We start from the raw sequence: 22,203 nt of genomic DNA, 5'->3' as shown, positions 1-22,203 counted from the left end.
TTGGACAGCCCTGACCTAGGTTACAAGAGCTCATAACAGTGACTATTTACATTGTATCCAAAAAGCAAAGGTGTTGGTTTTAAAAAAATATCCTTTAATGGACCATCTGTATAGTTGTGAGAGATGTAAGACAAGCTTTCTTCAGGTCCACAGCTTCATCTCCCCCGCACCCCTCCACACTAGCTAGCAGGGTAGGGCACACTCATTTGACTTCATCAAAGGGTTTTGCCAAACAGTATTTTCCATGTAATGTTTCCCAATATTTCTCCTGCAGACTTAGTGCTGACCTGCGGCATAAGTCCCCTGGCAGCTCCCCCTGGCATGACACAGTCCTTTCTATGCTTTAAAGGATATGTTTGAGCCCAAAGGCCTGATTCTCCTCTCATGCAGGTGTGAATCAGGAAATCAACAGAGTAACAGAGAGTGGAATCAAACCTGTTGTAACAAACCAGTCAGATCTGAAAATGTCAGCTCTTAGTTTTCACTCATTTTTTGACTACAGAAAAGTAATAGGGCAGTTTTTTGTTACAAAGAACTCAGAAGAACCACAGCAGGTCAGAATGTTTTTAACACTATGGATTACTATTTGAAATCACTGGGTTCATCTTGCGAATTATGTTTGCGTGCCTAAGAGTGCTAACATTGCTTGGCACCCTGAAAGGATCTCAAGGCACTTCAGGATGCTACAGCATCCTGGTTGAGAATCACAGATCTAAACACAAAATGGGATGCCAGAAGAAAGCATTTCCCGCATTTTAAAGATGTTTGTGTTATCTGCATCCTAGCTGGCAATGCTTCCCGAGCTAATGAGCAGCACCATTGCTCTTACGCTCTCCAGTGCTTCTGAATGGGGAGGGGATGAGCAGAAGCTGCTGAGAGTGTGCTATGCCACATTAATGCCTTTGAACTAGCATGCTGCATTCTGGCTTGATAGATAACCAGTGTGTGACTGGTCTGTAGGAAAACTGTCACATTATTGCTGTGTTTAGTATAATCAGTAGCTGCCACTGTACAGACAATTGCTGAAATGCTTAGAGGCTGAGATTGCACATAGATAAAACAGTAGCAAAAGAAAGCAATGGAAAACAGAAACAGCCTTCATTCTTGGGAGAGCATTCATGCATTTGCACTGCTGGAAGAATAATGATATGAAGACTCTGATATAATAATCAATTCCAAAATTTGAATCATAAATACCTTCAATCTTAAAATGTTCCCTAAACATTTTTAAATTATAATGTTGCTCAGTTGTTATTGTTACGCTAATATGCCTTGGCCTAGTACTTCTGCTTCAGTAAATATGTTGCTAATTTAGTTTCTTTGTTTCTGCTGAAACAAGTGCATTTGAAAACAAACTGGCCTTTTCCATGGAAATTGAACGTTCTCAATAACTGGCTTTTTTGTGGCTGTGGTTACTATGGCAATAATCTTGATTCAAGACTTAAACTATGTAAGTGGTTTCTATAACAACACGATAGGATGCTTTGGACGCGCAACTGAAGTAAACAGATTCAAAATTAACCCTTTAATGAACACAATGTTTGCATCCTCTCGTGACACAATAACATGTACTTGCTTATTCACCAAAGGCATATTTAGGCCTACATAAATAGAGTGCTTAGTATCTTTTTTTTTTTGAATATAGGAAAGAGATCAAGTACTAATTCCAAAACAACGCATAGGATCTGACAGATTCTATGATTCTAGAATGCAAAGGATCTGACAGAGGTGGCTAGAATTTGAGAAACAGCTGTTCATCCTCTGCTTAAACTTGGGGAAGACTGGGGGACACCAAGGTAACTGTAAACTATTCCTTATGTTAAGTTATGGTGGCAGTTTGGGAAAGGAAGAGAGGGATATGGCAAGGAGTTGTAGAGAAAGGGAGAAGGATGGGGAAGGAAGAAAAAATATTTGAGGGAGCAATTGATTTAGGGGACCTTGAGAAGCTAGGTTGGAAATATGAACTGTTTGTTATACCTCTATAGTGAACTTATTTGTTTGTGAAAGAAGGCTTTCAGTATGAATCAGTGTTCTGCACTGTTGCTGAGTTTAAAGAAGACTAACGGAAATACTCCTTCCAGGAGAATAAATGCTGTCCAATGTTCATAACTGGTTGTTGACCCTGAAACCTAACAAAGCCAGTTCAAATGTCAAGGATGCTAATTATTACTGATCATTTTAGTAAAAATCTGCAACTCAATGCATTCAGGCATTGTGGATTGTCTTGAATGGAACAGCTCTACATTGCTAATATTCCAATTTGATCCATTATCAATAATAGTAGTATCAGTTTCCTAATTAAAGACATTTAAAATTTAACATTTCAATTTTCAACTAATGGCCCAGCATATGAGCTGCATCAGGATAAAGGAATACCAACATTAAAGATGCAACTTATTCATATGAATTAATAATAGAAAGCCAGACTCACTTTGACCTTCCTTGCCTTTATTAGGGCATGCTGTTCTACAGAGATGAGCACGTTAATAATTTGGCACTTCTGATCTAATTTAGTCAAGGTGCGAAACAATAGTTGTGTGTTCTCTAAAGAAACTCATGCAGCCAATGAAATCCTTTCTCAAACACCAGGCAGGCAAGGTTCTTTGAATAGATGTGATATCTTTTATTAGACCAACTGAGTAGTTGGAAAAAAGTTCTTAGCAAGCTTTTGAGCACAGTCACCCTTCTTCAGACACAGGAAGTCTCTGCAGTTCTTAGATTCTAAGGAATGAGAGAAACTGAAAATGTGACAGTGAAAATGTAAATAAGTAGAAATTAGAAAGACAAAAGGTAAAGTAGGGAAGGGAGGAGGGAAAAGGCAGGAGGAAAAAGCAAAAGGTAAGTCAGGGAGTCTCTACAGTAATAGTGATTCAAGGTAGAAAAGAGGCTGTCTTTTCTGGGAAATAACTGGAAATTAGGAAGACAATGAGCAAAAAAGGAGGGGAGGGGAGGAGAGAAAGGGGGCAGTGGGGAATGAAAAGTATAAAAGGTCAGGTCTGGCAGGTACCTGGTGAATCAGATGTCAGGCAGGTTGTAATGCGTCATAAATCCAATGTCTATATAGAGTCCATGATTTTTGTATCCAGTAGATTTATGAAGTGAAGTTTGGAGGCTTATCCATGAAAGGTGTTTTGCAAGTTCACTTTGAGGATTAGAACTCAGATCGGAGAGGGAGCAATTGTCTTGTGAGAAGCGTGCACCCACAGCTAATTAGGTATTCTTGTCTTTGATAAATTTTAGGTGTGTGTTCATTCTGGTGTGCAGTTGTTGTTTTGTTTCTCCTACATATTTTCCATCAGGGCATTTAGTGCACTGGATAAAATGTATAACATTTTGGAGGTGCAGGTGTAAGATCCAGGAATAGCGATGGTTCTGTTGTCAGGTGTAGTTATTGTGAGGGTGGTGGAGATATGTTGGCAGGTTTTGCATTTCTTGTCCTGGCATGGTCTGGATCCATTTGGTATGGTTTGGGTCAAAGGGAGTTTGCTTCTGGTGATGAGGTTAGCAAGGTTCAGTGCTTGTTTAAAGGCTAGGATGGGTGGTTCTGGAAAGATCTCTTTAAGAACTGGGTCTTCTTCTAGTATGGGTTGCAATTGTTTGAGGATTTTCCATGTAAGTTCCAGGGAAGGGTGATATGTTATAACTAATGGCGTGAGATTTGTGGGAATTTTCATTTTGTACCACAACAAATCTTCGCTTGGTATGTGCGATCTCTCTCTCTGGAGGAGTGTCGTTTTTGGCTGAAGGTCCTTTTGAGATTTGTGAGGTGGAGATCTGTCTCAAACATCATACACTTGACAATGCTGATGACTTAAAGGCTAAGTTGATTCTCAACTGTGGTGTTGCAAGATCCTTTTAAGGGTGTTGTGAGGTGAGAGAAGGCCCCTGCACAGCCCCTTTGCAAGGAGGTACGTGCTTGCTCCTCCTCCCTCTGCCTGGCCCTTGCATGAGGAGATAAGAGCTCACACTTTGCCCCACACACACTGCCCAGACCTTATGCAAGGAGGTAAGCACTGTAATAAATTAGTTTTTGAAATGTGGTCCTGCTAAGTTCAGAGAAATTCTGGAGGGGAGCCTGGGGTCTAAAAAGGTTGAGAACCACTGGCCTATACTCACAGTTAGAGGTGACATTCAACCTGACAAGCCTGCCTGTGCAGCCTCTGTGAAACCACTGCTTTGGTGCAGCTCCAGAGCTCATAAAGTGAATGCTGCTACTACTCACCACCCACTCTTTCCCTTGACACTGAATTCAGCAGTGGGCAAGAGGGCAGGGTGAGTGATGGCAGCATTCACCCCCACAGCTCCACAGCTGTGTCAAAGCAGTGGTTCTGGCCCGGGCCATCCCTGGGGCGAATTGGGGTGACTGCCCCGGGCCCTGTGCTGTGGGGGGCCCCACAGAGCCAGGCACAGCAGCCGTGGCAACTCTGCGCTGCTGCTGGCTTCATGTCTGGCTGCTTGGCACTCCCCGCCCCCCCACCAAATCTGCTGCTGAATCTGTCAGGTTTGGCCGCTCAGTGCCACCCCTCCCAACCGAATCCTCCACTGGCTTCCTCGTGTCTGGGGGTGGGGCCCCACACAGGATGATTTGCCCGGGCCCTGCATCCTGCTCGGGTCATCTCTGGTTCTGAAGAAGCTGTGCTGTTAAGCCAGTGAGCTCAGAGAGCTCATTGTGTATGTGCTGCACAGCCAAAGCAGGAATGGAAGGGGGGTGACTTCAATCCCCCACTCTACCCTCTTATCAATCCATTCATAGCCACTGACTGTCTATATTTAAAACCCTAACCTCAGGTGGGTGAATCTAGCCTGATATTGGAGGGTCTGTAAGCAGCAGGGTCTAAGGTCAAACCTACCTCCTAGCTTTCCATCCCCTGCTGCATTTGGAATTTATCTGGTGTCACAGGCCACAAGCATATGACGTCTACTAGTAGGAAACCCACAGCTCCCTTATTCCTTCTGAATCCCACTTCCTCTCTCTATTGCTCATAACTAGCGCCAAGCACAACAGGAAAGAAAAGCATTGTATAAACTACTTTCTAGACAGCTCCACTTAAGAGTTGGGAAGCACATAAAGATATGGCATGGGTGTTTAAGTGTAGCCTTAGATTGACCCTCAGTAGCAGCATAGATGTATCAACATATCGAAGCAGTAGTTATCTTCTGGGAGGTTTACAAACTCTTTTAAGAATGAATGATGGGATCAAGTGCACACTTTACATCAAATTGGGTGAAGCTGCAGCCTCTCTGGATGTCAAGACCAGGATCCAGAATGACCTCGATAAACTGGAGAAATGGTTGAAAATCGATCAGATCAAATTAAACAGGGACAAGTGCCAAGTCCTGCATTTGGGTAAAATAATTCCATGTACATCTACAAACTAAAGAATAATTGGCAAGGCTTCAGTACTACAGAGAAGGACCCAGGGGTTACTGTGGCCTATAAACTGAAGATGTGCCAACAGCGTGTTCTTGTTGCAAAACCCCCCAGCATAATAATAGGAGTATCATTTACAAATCAAGGGAACTGATTTTTCCACTCTATTCAGCATTAGTGGGGCCTCATCTGTAGTACTATGTCCAGTTTTGAGCCCTACACTGCAAGAAAGATGTGGACAGATTGGAAAGAGTAAGGCAGAGAGAAGCAAAGGTGATTAGAGGCCTGAGAAGTATGACTTGTGAGGAAAAGCTGAAAGGGCTAGGGTTATTTAGCCTGGAGAAGAGAAGACTGATGAGGGATTTGATAACAGTCTTCAAACACCTGAAGAGATTATAAAGAGGATGGAGATTGCCTTTCCTCTGTGGCGGTAGAGGACAGGAATAGGAACAATGGCCTTAAGCTGCAGCAGAAGAAATTTAGCTTGGAGTTTAGGAAAAACTTTCTTACTGTGAAAATGGCCAAGCATTGGAACAGGCTACCTAAAGAAGCTGTGGGCCCCTGATTCCCCAGAAATGTTGAAAAGCAGGTTGGACAGACATTTGCCTGAGTAGTTTAGTCATGGGTGATCCTACCTTGAGCAGGGGGCTGGACTAAATGGCCTGCTGAGGTCCCTACCAGCACTACATGCCTATGATCCTAATGTCAAACAAATGTATTCAAGTGAGTTCCAGGTCATGATCAGAGGTCAGGAAAACAGACCTTATGATGACAGGCTGAGAGCAATGGGGCTATTCAGCCTGGAAAAGCGTGGGCTCAGGGGTGATCTGGTGGCCACCTATAAGTTTATCGGGGTGCTCATCAGGATCTGGGGGAACGACTGTTCACCAGAGCCCCCAAGGGATGACAAGATCAAATGGTCACAAACTCCACTGTGACCAATTCAGGCTGGACATAAGAAAGAACTTCTTTATTGTCTGAGCCCCCAAGGTTTGGAATAGACTGCCGCGAGAGGCAGTTCAAGCACCCACTTTGCACACTTTCAAGACACATTTGGATGCTTATCTTGCTGGGATCGTATGATCCCTGCTGACTTCCTGCCCCTGGGGCAGGGGGCTGAACTCAGTGATCCTCCAGGGTCCCTTCTAGCGCAAATGTCTATGAAATCTATGAAAAGTGATAGAAAAGTGAGTGTATACACATGTGTATGAGTGGCTGCATGAGTGAATATGTTAAAAACAACCCAATATACTTCTCCAGAACATTACAGATTACAGAACATAATTTTCTTTCTAATTACCAACTAAATTCATAGGGCGTGGTTTTGTTTGGTTTAACTTGGTTTCGTTTAACTTGAATAAAAACATTTTCCTAATTATCTTGCTAATAAATGTTTAATAAAGAGCATTGAGTTAGTCAGTGGTAGATGCTATGGAAATGCAAAATATGATGTAGTGCTGTTGTAGTCTAGTGATCTGAGCACAGATGAAGGTCAGGAGATCTAGATTCCCATCCCCACTCTGCAGCTTATACACTCTATAGCTTTGTACATTTCCATAAAACAAGGTTAATGATATTTACTATGTTTCTAAAGCACTGTGAGTTTGGGATAGAAGACAACTGTATATGTTTTAAATATTGTTATTAGATTTTAAAAGCAACTAGCTTAATCTCAATTGTTCATCTCTAGGCAGTTTTATAAAATCCCAGAACTGCTAAATTTATGGTGAAACCAGGTAGATAGCATGCCAAAATGGTAAGGGAAAGATGGAAAGCTCAGAGCTGAAACTTTTGCCCTATATCTTTAAATTGTCCAGCTCTGTGGCAAATCTCCAACCTATGCCAACAGTCAAACATAGTATTTTTCCAGTATACAAAAGACTTCCAAATTAAAAGTGTTAAACCTGATCCTTGCAAACATTTTGAGACTAAATGGAGTAGAGATGGATTGCATCACCCTTTCCTACAGGCAGAAGTCATTCTCATTGACTTATTTTCTGGCCTCTTCCAAACCACTAGCTATGTTACACCTGGAATCTGTCCCTTCAACAGCTGAGAGTCTGTTGGGAGAAGGGCTTGCATAGTGTAAAGCACTGGTTTTCAACATGTGGTCCATGGACCCTTGGGGGTCCACAAACTATGTCTAGGGGATCTGCAAAAGATGACTATGTTCAATCAACAGTATGCAAATACCCACCCTCACAATTCAAAGGCGTCTGCACTTCCACTCAAAATTTCTCAAAAGGTCTGCACCTCCATCCAAAATGCTTTAGGGGTCCACAAATAAAAAATGGTTGGAAATCACTGTTGTAGAGCACAGCTGGGTGAGTGAGTCAGTGTTTGGATTGGTGCCCAGTGAATTAAGGGACAACAGAGATGTGGATTTACAGGAGTCTTTGGCATGAACATTCAGAGTGGTATGGGGCAAAGGGTATGGAAGAAGTCAGCATCCCTGTAGGTGGCTGTATAATTCAACTTACACAGTGGTAAGATAGTAGTAACTAAGGAGTAAAGAGAGGGAGGATAGAGGGAGAAGATAACAATGACCTGAAATAATTCAATATGGGAAGCTATTAGATTGTTTTCTTGCTAAAATAAAGCCTGAGGACAATTCAAGCAGAGGGAATCTTTTATTTATATATTTTCATTACATTTACATTACATTATTGTAAACAAAGGTAATATTTTTAAATTCAAATACTTACTTTATTCCTCTTTAATTGTGTTTTTAATGAACCAGAAGAGTTTTCTATGTTGCCAAGAGAATATAAAAATTCTGTAGTTCTCTGAACAGGACAAAATTTAAAAGAAGCTAATTTTCTTGAAGCAAAATATTCAGGGGTGCATATACAAAAGCTAAATTCCATTTGAATATCAGTAGAACTGTGCTGAATTACTTTGAAATCTCACCTTAACATCTCCAGTTCCATTGATTTTCCAATTAATTTAACTTTACCCTCAGGTGCATATGGCTACAACTCACAGTCTTAGAAGCAACATTAACTTGTGGCATCAGTAGAGATTATTCTGACCACTGAATGTGATAAACTGATCATTTGTTCCAATGCCATTCCAATCAAGTTATGGATTATTTACATCTTTGCTAGTAGTACTGGAGATTAGCCAGTAGGTGGCAAGCTTTACTGCAGACAAAGAATTTAGTAGGCAAAACCCTGAGAGAACCTTTCATCTTCTAAGTGTAGTGCCAAGTGTCTCACATTAAAAGACTTTAACCATGGGGTAAAATATTTGGCAGTAATTTTTCTAGTAATGTGATGCTTTAAAAGGGCTAATAATTGCTTCATGTGTCAGTCAGAGTAGATGTATTGTGATCAGCGTTTCATTTTATTTTTTCTAATGTTAAACATTAATTCTAAGAATCTCTGCCAGAGAGGGTCACTGCTTAATTGGTCAGCCATGGAAAAAAGGCTCATTCTCTACAGAACATAGCTCAAAGCATATGAGGACTCATGGGGTTATCCTGTATGCAACAATAAAATCTAGCTCCCAACACTAACATTTTTCCTCCCCTACTCCTTTCCGTGTTAATTGTGCTATAAATCTCTTAACAGCAGCTGTTTAGTGCTCAACCTGAGGCAGTCTTTGCACTTGCACCTTCTTACCCTCTGCCATGGGTCTCAGCTCGAGGGGAGATCAGGTTCCTTGGGACTCCCCAGGGAGGTAAGCACTGAGCTTGAGCTCTATTGTTCCTAGTGCACAGATCTACTGCAGGGGGGGAAGTAATCTGCACCCCCCAAAAAGGTGCCAAAACTAGCACGTCATTGCCAAACCAATAAAGAGCAGTGACAGCTGAGACCGTAGGAGTTCTTGACCCATGTATCTACTCCCCCTCATGAAGCCATTACAACCAACAGAACTGCTGCATTCTGGTAAGCTCTAGAACAGGAGTGACCAAGAAACAGCACATGGAGCCCTGTTCACCTGGCCCATGGGGCTCTCAATGGGTCCAGAAATTTGGCAGTGTGGGGAGTGGTGGCAGCATTAATTGCCATGGCTCCCAGAGGCCTCGTCTGGATTACTGCGCGCAGTTCTGAGGTCAACATTTTTAAAAGAACATGGAGAAGTTAGGGTCCAGAGGCAGGCAGCAAAGATGATCAAGGGATTGAAAGTAAGTCATACGAAAGAGAAACTGGAGGAGCTAGGCATTTGTGAAGAAGGCATTTAAGAGGGGACATGATAGCAGTCTTCAAAAACTTGAAGGGCTGCCATAAAGAAGAAGAAAAGCACCTTTTCTCTTTTGCTGCAGAGAAGGGGACACAGGCCAATGGCTTGATGTTGCAGCAAAGTAAGTTTAGCTTGAATATCAGGAAAAACTTCTTCACAGTTAGAACAGTGAGGCAGTGGAATAGACATCACTGGAGGCTTTCAAGAAGAGGTTGGACAGCCACTGGTTGAGAATGATTTAGGCATAGCTATGCCTATGTTCTGCTATGGGTATTTCTCATGCTTCTGGGTTTTTCTGGTTGCCCCTCCCCTCCCACCCCTGCACAGGTGGAGGGAAAAACATTTTTTGTGGGGTGGGGGAACAAAGCGTGTGCGCATGCCCCACCCCCCCCAGGCAGGAAAGTCTGTGGGGGGAGGGGAAAGGGCTGTGGGGGGAGGTGGAGGGATTGGGAGTGGGGCTGGGGCTGGAACCAGGCAGGGATCGGGAGGGAGTGGAGCAGAGCCAGGCCCAGAATCGGGATTGGGGCTGGGGCCCGCTGCACCCCTGTGGTCACCCCTTCCCCCATACCTGGGGTTGTTGCTCAGTGCTAGCACCCCCTGCCCCAACAAATCTGCCATCCCCCAACCCCGCACCAGCCTCAGCTGCCTCCCTGCACTAGCCCTGGCCCCAGCCCTGGCTCTGCACCATCCAGGGGAGCCCAGGGCTGGAACGGGGACAGCCTCATCTGTGCCTCTGGGCCAGAGGGGACAGAGCCCCTGGGACCACTGCACTCGCCCTGCCCTGCTACAAGTCATCCCTAGGAAGAGCCTGGTACAATCCTGGCCTCAGCCCCAGTCCCAGCCTGCAGCAGCAGCCTGCCCTGCCCCACGCAGATCCAGGGACATACAACCCCATGCCTCCCAGGGTGTGCATAGCAACAGGAGCTGCGCCCCACAGACAGGCCACTCACGGCTCAGTCCTGCACCTCACTGGGAGCACTGCCCCTCCCATAGCCCCAAGCCCCATCCCCACTTCCTCCCCTCCCCTCCCCTGCAGCAGTCACCAGAAGCCCTCAGCTGGGTACTGCCTTGCAGCCCTACTGCTGACCCATGTTTGGGGGGGCTAAGCTCCATTAGCCCCCACTTCTGCCACTGGTGCTCCCCCCCTTTCTGCTACATGCATCAGAGTGTCTTTTAGCCTCGCACAGAGGCACTGAGTGTTGGCCATAGCCAAGGATGGGGATTTTGACTGGAGTGTGCCAATGCTGCTGCTGGGAACAAAGCTGGAGGGTCCTGGCTGGAGAGTCTTGCCCCTCAGCTCACATTCAGACCAATTACCGTATTTGGGGGTCAGGAAGGAATTTTATCAATGGTCAGTTTGGTATGGACTACAGGGTTTTTTTGCCTTCCTCTGCAGAGGGGAGCACAGCTTTCTACTTGGGACCTCTTCAACATATATTGACAACCTTTTATAGAAGCAGAGCATTGGCTGCCCTGGTTCCCCTGCTTTACCTGTGGCAAGTTAGAGTATTATGTCTGTGTTGTGTCAGGATTGATGGTACTCTTATGTAAAGTTTAGAATATGGAGTGGATAGGATGGTTTGGATAGAGATGATCCTGCCTCAGGCAGGACCTTGGACTAGTTGACCTCTGGAGGTCTCTTCCAGTCCTACTTCTCTAAGATTTTATGATTATATGAATGAATACTGCTGTCACTCATCCTGCTATCAAATATCCAGACACCTGGGGAACCATATGGGCCAGACTGGGCCCACAGAGCCAGATAAGTTGGGCAACACTACTTTATAAGCATGGTTCTGATTAACTGAGTCAATTGACCTGACCCTCTAACAGCATGTATAGTCAAGTAATCAGATACAAATCCTAATAATTTAATCACAGCCAAATTCTTCAAGTGTATCCAATACTATCTCCATGAATTTTAAATATATACAGTTTGCTAAACGTATTAATTTGTTATCAAGATCATTTGGTCCAAAGAAAAGTGACAGATGCTAGATTTCTTTAGAAACCCAATTTAATTTTAACTATAATTAGCATATTTACTTGTAATAATGAATACTTTACTCAGTAAATGCTATAAGTTTGGGAGAATATACTATATTTTTTGTGTATAACAGGAAGGTTGAATTCCTGATCTTAATGTAAGTCTTAACTTTAAGAATGGCATTGCAACCAGTACCTCCATAACAAACTTAGCAACCAATATGACCAGAGACTTTTTTTTAACAGGCTGATTAGAACTCTAGGGGGGAGGTTACTGTTTTTAGTCATAAATATTTAATTCATACTCCTGACAAAAACTGGGAGAAAAGCTCTCATTTTTTACCTCCTACTCCTCCAAGTCAGGTAATAAAAAATTTAGTTTTCCTGAAATACCCACTCCCTCACACTTTCTACCACCTCTTAAAGATAAATAAATATATACACACAGAAATTAGTTAAAAAACAAAACCAAAAACCTTTCAGACCTTTTTTTCCATTTGCAGGCAGCTTTTAAGGTCTGTGTTGGTTGGGGTCAAACCCTAGTCACAATTAATATAGCAGAGCAGTATAATCCCAGTGCTGACCACTTGTTTTAGCAGGAAATAACTTGGTCTTCAGGTCAACAGTTTTATCTACTGATAGTCCTGACAGATTCCCCAAATTTCCCCAAGCGGCATATTATGCTATGGCTATGCACATCTTATAAATAGGATACCACATGATAGGACACAACTTACCTCTCCAATGGCCAGATACACCACCATATCTATATCTACAGTACTGTAGGCAGTCTTTTCTGAGTGAGCAAGGCTATCTTAGGTTTTTTTTCACTCTTGAGAAGGCGAAAGTCCTCTCCTTCCAAGACAAAAACAGAAAGTCTAAAGAAAGAAAGAAACTCCCCCCTACCCCCCCGCAATATATTACCCAGTATCACTGCTTTTGTTCTTAATAACTAGCCTCAAAAGCCTTCTGTTCTCCCTGGCTGATTAATCCTTGCTAGTGACCTTAATGTAGACATTCCCTTCTCCTTTATATCAGAGGCTAATTCCTGTCCCATTTATCAGATACTCCTTTGTTTTTTACAAGATAAAATGTTATTTATCCCTGAATTCAAAGATTTTGCAAAGTCTATCTTCCCACAGCACCAGATGGTAATATGGACTGATAAGCCATTTATCAGGGTATCAGCATACACCCTTCAGTTAGCACAGTTGAAATGTTAGGATATTCTGACTCCTTGTGTCTAAGACCTATGGCAGGGACCCTAGCCTGTAAAACAGCTGATTAAACCCTCTGCCTAAATCATATTCCCCTTGACCAGACTTTCCCTTAAGCTTTTAGTCAAGTTCCTTTAAGCTATGTTCTTGGTTTCTTTTCTACAGGAAAACATCCTAGCTCTTGATGAATTTTTCTAGCCTGCATTGCCCTACTGTAGGACTTTTTTTCAGCAGGGAATCACCGTTGATCTATTTTTTCATCCCAGTTATTGATGATGATGAGCCTTTCAGCACACTAATTACCTTGTTAATACCCTCCTATCATCCACCCCTCTGCCCTCCAACTGAGGCCAGCCTGCCTTCTATGCATCTCCTAGCATGCCTATCTGCAAGCTACCTGCTTGCTGGACCTCCCAGTCCCATGATCCAGGCACAAACTAGAGATTAGTTGTAGCTGTGCCTGAATTTTCCTTAAAAAGTCACCACACACACACACACACACACACACACACACACTATATACAGTACATTTTTATACATAATATTTTACTATACATCTTCAAATAACTACAATACAAGAAATAAAGCATAATTCTAAAGAAGGCTTCAGGACAGAGCAGAAAATGAAAGGGAAAAAAGACCAAAATAACATATATCAGACCAGGACTTGAACATAGATTGTTTAATACAATTTGCATCATCCAAAACACACGCATCTTTTCTCTTTTGAATTACTAGCCTTTTTCTTAAGGGGCCATTCAGATTTATTTAATAGTTTCTCAGCTAAGATATGACAGCATTTATTTTTTTCTGTTGTATAGATTTTTTTCCGTCCAGTAAGAAAAAAAATGTGCTTACAGTTTTACTGCTTTTATTTTGATTCCAGAATACTGTACATTTCCAGGGATGTTATTGTCATAACTGAAAAAATACAATACCACTCAAATGTTCACAGGATATTAAAGTATTTATTCACAGTATGGTGAAAGCTGGTTGTGAAAAAGAAGGTGTATTGAATATTATGGTACTCATAGTATTTTAAATCTGATTTTTTCAATACTATCATTAAGATGTTAAATAATATATACGAGGATTTAAGTTAATACTGTCATATGATGTCACCTTTTCTGTGCTCCTTCTTTCTTGTTGGCCATCACTAACTGTATCATTTAATTTGTTATTGTCTGAAGCCTATGTTAAGATTACCTAACAGCCACTATGGTCACTTGATGCGCAAATGGTGTATTAGGAGTTCTGCAGAATGTGACTGTGGCAACGTGATCAAACTATGGAGATACATTCCCTTTCCTCAAGAGCATTAGACTAGTTAACTAACTTTAAACCGGACTTATAGGGTGTTTGTACATGCAACGGGGATTTAGTTTGGTTTAGTTCTCCCTAAATTGAAATTGAAATGGTGTTTTTTTTAAAGTCACTGTTCCCACCATTTCAATTTAGGGAGAACTAAACCAAACTACATCCCCTTGGTATGTACACAAGGGTTAGGGGGCCTGATCCTTAGAGCCTACTTACCTCTCCTATGGTGGGGGTGGGAGCTGCCAGTGAGCCAAGCAATTCCTGAGCTGTAGGGGACCCCAGGACTTCCCTCCATAGTGGCAGCACCCCGCCAGGTGGTACCCAGCAATGGACACAAATGGTAGCACTGTTAGGTGTGCAAACATGATTCACAAGGTATCACTGTACTTGAATACTCGCTGTACTCAAGGAGATATCATGTCCTCATGCCCACTCACAGTGGCTGCATTTAAAGGTGAATGAAGGGGTGTCTGAAAATGTTTCCATGAAGGGAAGATAAATAGGAAATTATGCTCTGTTCATTCTATGGTAAAGTTTTTAAAAAATTGTACTGAATTATTCATTGCTAAGGTACCAACTGTATTTTCTTCCCCTATGAAGGAGTGGCAAATTTTGAAACATGATTACAGTAAGATTTGTAATTCTGTTTTATCTTGTTTACTGTAGTAGCTTTGGAAGTTACTGGTCAGTAATCTGTGTTTCTTTTCTAGAGTCACTTTGTGTAAGAAATGGTTCCAGGTGCCTGTCAAACTCTTGCCAAAAGAACTCTACATGTGATGCTGCTGCTAAGGGTGATAGTTGCCATTGTGCAGATATCTCAGTTGACATTTTGGGGGAAAACTGCAATAAAACCTATGATCCTTGCTCCTCAAGCCCTTGTCTTCAAAATGCTACCTGTTTAAGCACTTCAGGAAACCTCAGCTTTACTTGTGAATGCCCTGCTGGCTACAGTGGAGCTACCTGTGAAATGGCCATCAGTATGTGTGACACAAACTTTTGTCAACATGGAGGCACTTGCCAGAATGGGATGGAGGGTCTTACCTGTCTTTGCAGTGCAGGGTACACAGGTATATTCTGTGAAACTGATTTTGATGAGTGCATTTCTGATCCTTGTCACAATGGAGCAGTGTGCAGGGATGGAATCAATGGATACTCCTGCTACTGTGTCCCAGGCTACCAAGGCAAGCATTGTGACCTAGAAGTGAATGAATGTGCTTCAGATCCTTGCTTGAATGGAGCTACATGCCTGAACCAGATAGGCACGTATGACTGCATCTGCACACCTGAGTACATGGGTAAGCATCTCTCTCATTTTGGGCTGTACAGCTATTGTGTTTTATGTGCCAGCACATATTTCTCACTATTTATTTACTCGTTGGCATTACAAAATTAGGTCAAGTTGTCTACTGAGTGTTGCTTTTTCTGGGTTATCACTTTACTGTAAGCCAGGGGTGCTAGACATGGGAGAATCAGGAAAGTTTTGTATTTTGTAAAATCTAAAAATTGTTTTGACAAAGGTTAAATAAGCCTCTTTACAGACTTTGAATAACTTTCCCCTTAAGACAATTTTCTTAAATTGAACACACTTGGGGTGCTATGTGGTATGTTTTTGTATTCAGATAAAATCTGCCTGCTATATCTTCTTACACAGAGTATTTTAAAAGTTCAAATTTAGATACCTCTCCACTGGGTGGATCTGCTAATTACAGCAAGCAGCACTCTTTGGCCTTGGCACTTGCCCCTCAAGATCATTTTCTGCTTCTTCCACAGCCCTTTATTGTAATTTTTTCCCCTGCTAAGAATTGCTTACTCAGTTCTTTTAAAATGCCTTACTCCATCTCTCTGTCTCCCTATACTCATTTGCACCCGCACCACCAGACACACACACCTGACAGTCCTCTTTCTCCTCCTCCATTTGCCTGACCTCCAGGCTAACTTTGCTTCTCTATAGACCTTTCTAACATACAGTACTATACATGACATTGCCTCATATATTATTATTATTATTAACTACTAGCTTCTTTCTGTTGCATTCTGCTAATGTATGCAACCTACTGGTGTGACATATTGTGTCTATAACCCCTTCCACTCATTTTCTTCTATCACCTCTTAACCAAACACCTCCATTTTATTATATGACTGACTCCCCAATTAAACTTCCTTCCATGAATGAAACCCAAAACTCAGAAGATTTCCTCTAGTGTCAAAATTTGGAACAATAAAATGCACCTTCCTCTAGTTAGTATTCAGGTTGGCTCTTTAAAAGATTCTGACATTTTACATTTTGAGAGTTCTTCTCAAAGAACAGGCCTTTGTGCAGAATACTTGTTAGCATTTCACACGACCAGGCAGGACACTTGTGTTCACGTCATTTGCCCACTTTCTCATTTTTCAAGCAGCTTGATGTATGATGTATTGAAGAGACTCTTTGGTCAGATATATTAGGGCAGTGACTGTGGTATAATAATCTAGAAAGTTAATGGACAGCTTGGACAGATTTCTAAGGAAGACCAATGTGTATCAGATTAGGTGGAGTCCTTTGCCATAGACTAGGGAAATTGATCTTTACCAACAAAAAATTGGTATTTGTAGACTAAACCTTTATTTTTCCAAACATATCTGGAAAAACAAACAAAAAATGTATCCATTATGTCTGCAAAACACATGTCATTTGAACATGCAATAGATACAAAGATATTTTTGTTCTGGCAGTTTAGCCTAGGTGCTTAAAATGCTTTTATGGTTAATTTCATTGAAAAAACTATAATCAATGAACTCATTCATTATCACAATTGGATTTCATTTGGCATCTTGAACAGTGCACTTAATTAGACCAGAGGCAAAAATATCACATTTTCCTGATAACCATACTACACACAGATACATTTAAAGTGCATGGGTTAATAAATAACCAAGCCATTTTTCTTGCTTACTAGATAATTTGCTCTGTAGAAAGTATGTGTATGGTTCCAGGTCATTGTTTTAGGTGGCAACCATATTTAATTCCATCAGTACTTGCACACACATTGCAACCCTCTGTTCCTGAGTGGGATAGGGAGGGGTAGCAATAGGAAAGGAGATTTAGTCACTTATCTTCAGTGAAGTAAAAAAAAAAAGGCACTAGACACTGGAAAAACTTCAAAAAACTTGCTTTTAGTGATTCAAGTGAATAAGAAATGCAAGATGTGGTTTAACTAGCCATCCAAAAGTCCCACAAGGGATGGCAAGTCAGAAGGCAAAAGCAGATTTCCACTGTCTGACATAGAAATGATTTGGAAGCCAGCCCACAGTTAATATCCCTCATGTGCACACAGACTGTTATTTGAAGGAAGCTTGTTGCCTTCCTGCCACCCTGCTGCTACCAGTGGGTGTCTCAGCCCAGGCCAAGTGATGAGAAAGCTACAGAACTGAAGGAAAGCCAAAGAGAAAAAGAAGGAAAAACCTATTAACAATCAGCATGGCTACTCAAAATGATCAGACTAGACCCAGACCTCCTGTTGTACTCAGGAAGCTGTATTTGTTTAACCTGCGCTGTTGGCTAGGTCTAGGGCAAGATCCATCACACAGGAGCTCTGCTTGAAAGAAAGAGAGACTCCTTAGGAGAAAACTTGATAAAATAATAGAGAAAATAAAAAAGTGTGTGTTGGGGTAGGGGGGGAAGAGAGAGAGAAAGAGAGAGAGAAATGAAGAATTAGAGCAATGCAGACTCCTGGAGGACTGGAGTCACCCTCTCTTTATCACAAAAGCCTATTTTCCAGACAGACTCTCTCTGGCCTTGCCAAATTCATGTAATGTCACCCTGAGTGCTAAGGAATGGAGGAAATAGGGGCAAGCCAAGGAACAAAAAGAAGTCTAAACTATAAAGAAGAGACTGCAGTGTTTTGACATACAGCTTTGGCACGGCTTCCAGCAGTAACGAGGCTAATAATAATAATTCTATAAAGGAGTAGCTGACTGTTCCTTCAGCGGTAAAATCTCAGCTTTTAAAGGCTGCTTAACCAAATGATTTATCAGGAGCTGTTTTTGTTGTTTTCTGCACCTTGCTGTGAGTTGTGTTAAATGCACAAGCCAGAGGGATTATTGGATGAAAGCCCTGAGGTGTCCCCACTGGTAATAAAAATCCTCATTTACCCTGTCAGGGGATCTTGCCAACCGTTATTATCCTGGCCTGACACCATGAATCACTGTGGGAAGTCATTCAGCTTCATCTCATTTCCCTAGGATGTTAAAAAGGTTATAACTTTTGATATGTAGGTAGAGAATGAACAGTAAATCTACAGCAGTAATGTTAACCAAATGCTTGAGTTACTGACTTCAGTTGCTACTTGTTTCATGGGCTATCACTGCTATTTTGCATGATTGGTATGCTGCATGCAATTCGTAAAATAGCTGAGAAATATCTAACTTAATTCTTACACAAGTGGAGAAGTTAGACTGCATGAAGAACTGAAGAATAGAAAATTTAGCATGAAATTCGTTGTTTACTGTGATAATGCACCGCATATATGAAATTATTTATAGGACATGTGTCATGCAGCTGTTAAATAATGAAGCTCGTTTGGTTTGTGAAAGCTTCACTAGTCATGCAGGCCAAATGCAGTATTTATCCATTGTATTAATTGTACTTTCATTTCACTTAACCAAACAGAATAGAGAACCTGGTGCTTGCTACTCGCTGATATCGCCTCACATTTATTATCTTGCTGGACACAACTAAAGCCAATTTCCCATTGCCAGCTGGTTAACATTTAAGTGTAAATTATCAAAGGGGTACCCACAATTCCAAAAACAAATCCCATTCAGAGACAATACCTGCCTTTTAAACAGAGAGAGCTGTTCTGATGGGTTTCAGTGACAGATAATGGATATAAGACGACAAATTCATCCTAGGTGCAATTCCATTTACTACCATTGAATTACAGCTAGGATACATTAAGCACAATACAAGGATATTGTAGCCTCCCTAAACTACATCTTCAGCTTCTTGATCCTGTCTTTTTGTATTGAGGTAGTTTTCCCAGAAGTAGTGGACATGTTATGAGGATATTTAGTGTAGGTTTGTAACATCCCATACCCCGCCATGTTATTTAAAGATGCTGCAACATTTTGGTGCATGAGACATTCTCTACTTGTAATGATCTTTGGCTGCAAATATGGACCAGTACTATTGATTGTTATTAATACAGATACATAAGCAGCACTTACTTATAGTTAGCTAGTGCCCCTAAAACAAATAACTCCTCCACTTGAGCTAAGGGTTTCTGTATTAATTTTCCAGAGGGGGGAGGTAGGATCCTCCTTATCAAGTTAGTTGCTACAGGTTAGATTAATGATTCTCAACTAGAGAAAACATGATTCACAAGATAAAACCAGAAGTTTCAAATAGGAATCCATTGGGTTAAAATTTTTCTGAACTATTGTGGTCTTTCTGAGTTCTTTTCTACTGATTAATATTACTCTATTGTTTGTTTAATATTACTCTATTGTTTGTTTAATATTACTCTATTGTTTGTTTTAATTAAAAAATTGAGTGAGCTGACATTTTCTGAATGGTATCTTGAATCTACTGAGGGTGCATTGAGTCTATCAAGGGACATTTTGAGTCTAAAACGGTTGAGAACCACTAGGTAGATATGTGACATTTCAGACAGATGACAGGAGTTGTACTCACACATACAAGCCAGGATAGGATATTTTAAAATTCCTTTTTCAGGCAAAATGTGATACACTGGCCAAAGTTTTCAAAATGGGCATTTATGGTCTGTCATTTGATCAACTGACCAGCTTTCCAGGTATTCTGTGCACACACAACTCTTACAGGAATGGAAATGAGATGTGTGAGCATCCCACTGCTCTGAAAATCAAGTCACGTATTTAGGAGCTTAAATAGGGACTTTAGTACCTATACGTAAGACAATTTGAAAATCTTGGCTATGATACCTCAGGAAAGCCCAGCTAAGTATTTGCTGTCTTTCCTGTTTTTCCTTTTGGCTGACTGAGACTATGTCTAAAGATGAACACTTGATTTCATTTTTTAAAAGTATATAAACATATAGACATAGTGGCCCTAATAGTTCAAAATATTAAAAACACATGATTCAGTTGAAGGATTTGAACTCTCCCAGTGATTTTAATCCAAACTAGTCATGGTCTTTGCTGGATCCGGGTCTAAATGTCCACGCCTGAATGGATATAGATCTGTATGTTGCTATATTTCCATTGTCTTTTTACAACAAACTCCAGCTTATTATTACTGTATTTCAGTTGCCCCTTTTACAGTCTTTTTACTTATGGCAGCATTTTAAACCTTTAGAAACCTTTCTTTTTCATGTGCTTCTGAAAAATGAAATGCTTTTGAATGTCAGCCAATTCAACAGAGGACAGGAAGGCATACCTTCACCATGGTGGCTAGAGACAGCAGAGAGCATGGGGCTATTTTTCTAAGACAATGGTGCCAAAGGCAGGTTACTGGATGTGATACAGTCAAAACAGCAAATCCTATGGTTTTATGGTAACCATCAGGCTGTTCTCTGGTCTGTAATTTTATATCTGTTTGAGTTGAGACTCTGAGACTGTTGCACAGAACTTACTTTTGTCACATGGTTTTCAGTGTTCATAGTGAGTTGTTAACAAGCTCTGGCAAATTTACAGTCACTAGATAAGAGTTCTGCAAACACATTTTTTGCAATTACAATACATTCATAGAGCAATGACCACAGAGGGATTGCTTGCTAGATGTGGATGCAATGTATGTTACCACCAAACCGCAGGGGATCATCCCAGTTTTAATGCATAACACTGCACTCTTCAAATAAGTAGAACTACTGCTGAAAGCAATGGCTGGTTATATCAATGAAACCTCATTCAGCAACACAGGATTTGTAACTTCACCCAAATGCAGTGTTCTGTTATGTCAGATATATTTTAAGATATTAGCTACCATATTTTTCACATAGTTTTAAAGAGCTGCTTATAAGGCAGGATAAAAAGTTAAAAATCATATTTTATGCATTAGTATGTTTATAAAAAAAATTAAAAACGACAATTAGCACTTAAAATAGTATAAAGTTAGATCATTTTCAAGTTTTATTTTGATTTATTAAGATCTTTTCAGCTATTCATCAGCAAAATAGGATTTTGCCGTACTTATTATTGTTTAAATTCAGGCAGTTACCTGGTAAGGGCCTTGTTACCCTTTAATTTTAGGTGGCTCCTGGAGCTTTTAACCCCTGGATTGTCCACACATTAGCACCCGAAACTAATTTTAAGTACACTCCCCATCACCAGAGAGGATTATACTGCGGTTGCTCAGGGATGCAGGGGGGCAGTCAGGAAGGTCAAGGTGGAGATGGAACTGGGACTAGCTTCCTGGATCAAGGACAACAAGAAGTCCTTTTTTAAATAAATAAGGGGGCAAAAAGAAGGTTCCAGGTAGTGTGGGGCCCCTGCAGGACACGCTAGGAAATTTGGTTGTCATACCAGATGACATAGCCAGCATATTTAAGGATTTCTTTGCCTCCATTTTCCTGAGCAGGGACCGGAACAGCCACCCCCGCTCTGGGCACCCCTTAGACCCAAGGGGAGGCGCACCTAACCCAAGGGTTAGTGAGGAATTATTTAGGGAACTTCTGGAAGGACTGGATGTATTCAAATCAGCTGGTCCGGACGATCTCCACCCTAGAGTACTGAGGGAATTGGCTGAGGTCATTGCGGGACCCCTGGCACGGCTTTCTGAGCACATGTGGTGCTCTGGTGTGGTGCCAGAGGACAGGAAGAGGGCCAATGTAGTTCCCATGTTCAAAAAGGGGAGGAAGGAGGACCCAGGCAACTATAGGCCAGTTAGTCTTACCTCAATCCTGGGCAAGCTTTTTGGGAAAATTATTCTGGCGCATGTCCATGAGGGGCCAAGAGGGAAGATTATGCTTAGGGGCAACCAACACGGGTTCGTTAGAGGCAGGTCCCGTCAGACCAACCTGGTGGCCTTCTACAACCAGGTCACAAAATATTTAGCAGGGGTAGCAGTGGATGTAGTCTTTCTGGACTTTAGGAAGGCCTTCAACACTGTCTCTCACCCCATTCTCATTAAAAAAAACTAGGGGACTGTGGTGACGACAACTACACAGTCAA

At 41.6% G+C, this 22,203-nt stretch overlaps 1 protein-coding gene across 1 annotated transcript in view; it reads left to right on the top strand.

Moving 5' to 3' along the window:
- The first annotated feature begins 5,184 nt into the window (after positions 1-5,184).
- The window catches only part of CRB1 (crumbs 1, cell polarity complex component), a 132,247-nt gene continuing 115,228 nt past the window's right edge, over positions 5,185-22,203 (top strand). The window contains exons 1-2 of the mRNA XM_019530568.1: positions 5,185-5,347; positions 14,787-15,371. Of these exons, the coding sequence (XP_019386113.1) occupies positions 5,185-5,347; positions 14,787-15,371 (748 nt within the window). The remainder of the gene's footprint in view (positions 5,348-14,786; positions 15,372-22,203) is intronic.

Source organism: Crocodylus porosus, unplaced genomic scaffold, assembly GCF_001723895.1.
Source record: "Crocodylus porosus isolate Cpor-Errol unplaced genomic scaffold, CroPor_comp1, whole genome shotgun sequence".
Classification (NCBI taxonomy): Eukaryota; Metazoa; Chordata; order Crocodylia; family Crocodylidae; genus Crocodylus; species Crocodylus porosus.
The sequence above is the reverse complement of the archived record's forward strand: the minus strand, read 5'-3'. Positions and strand labels throughout refer to the sequence as shown.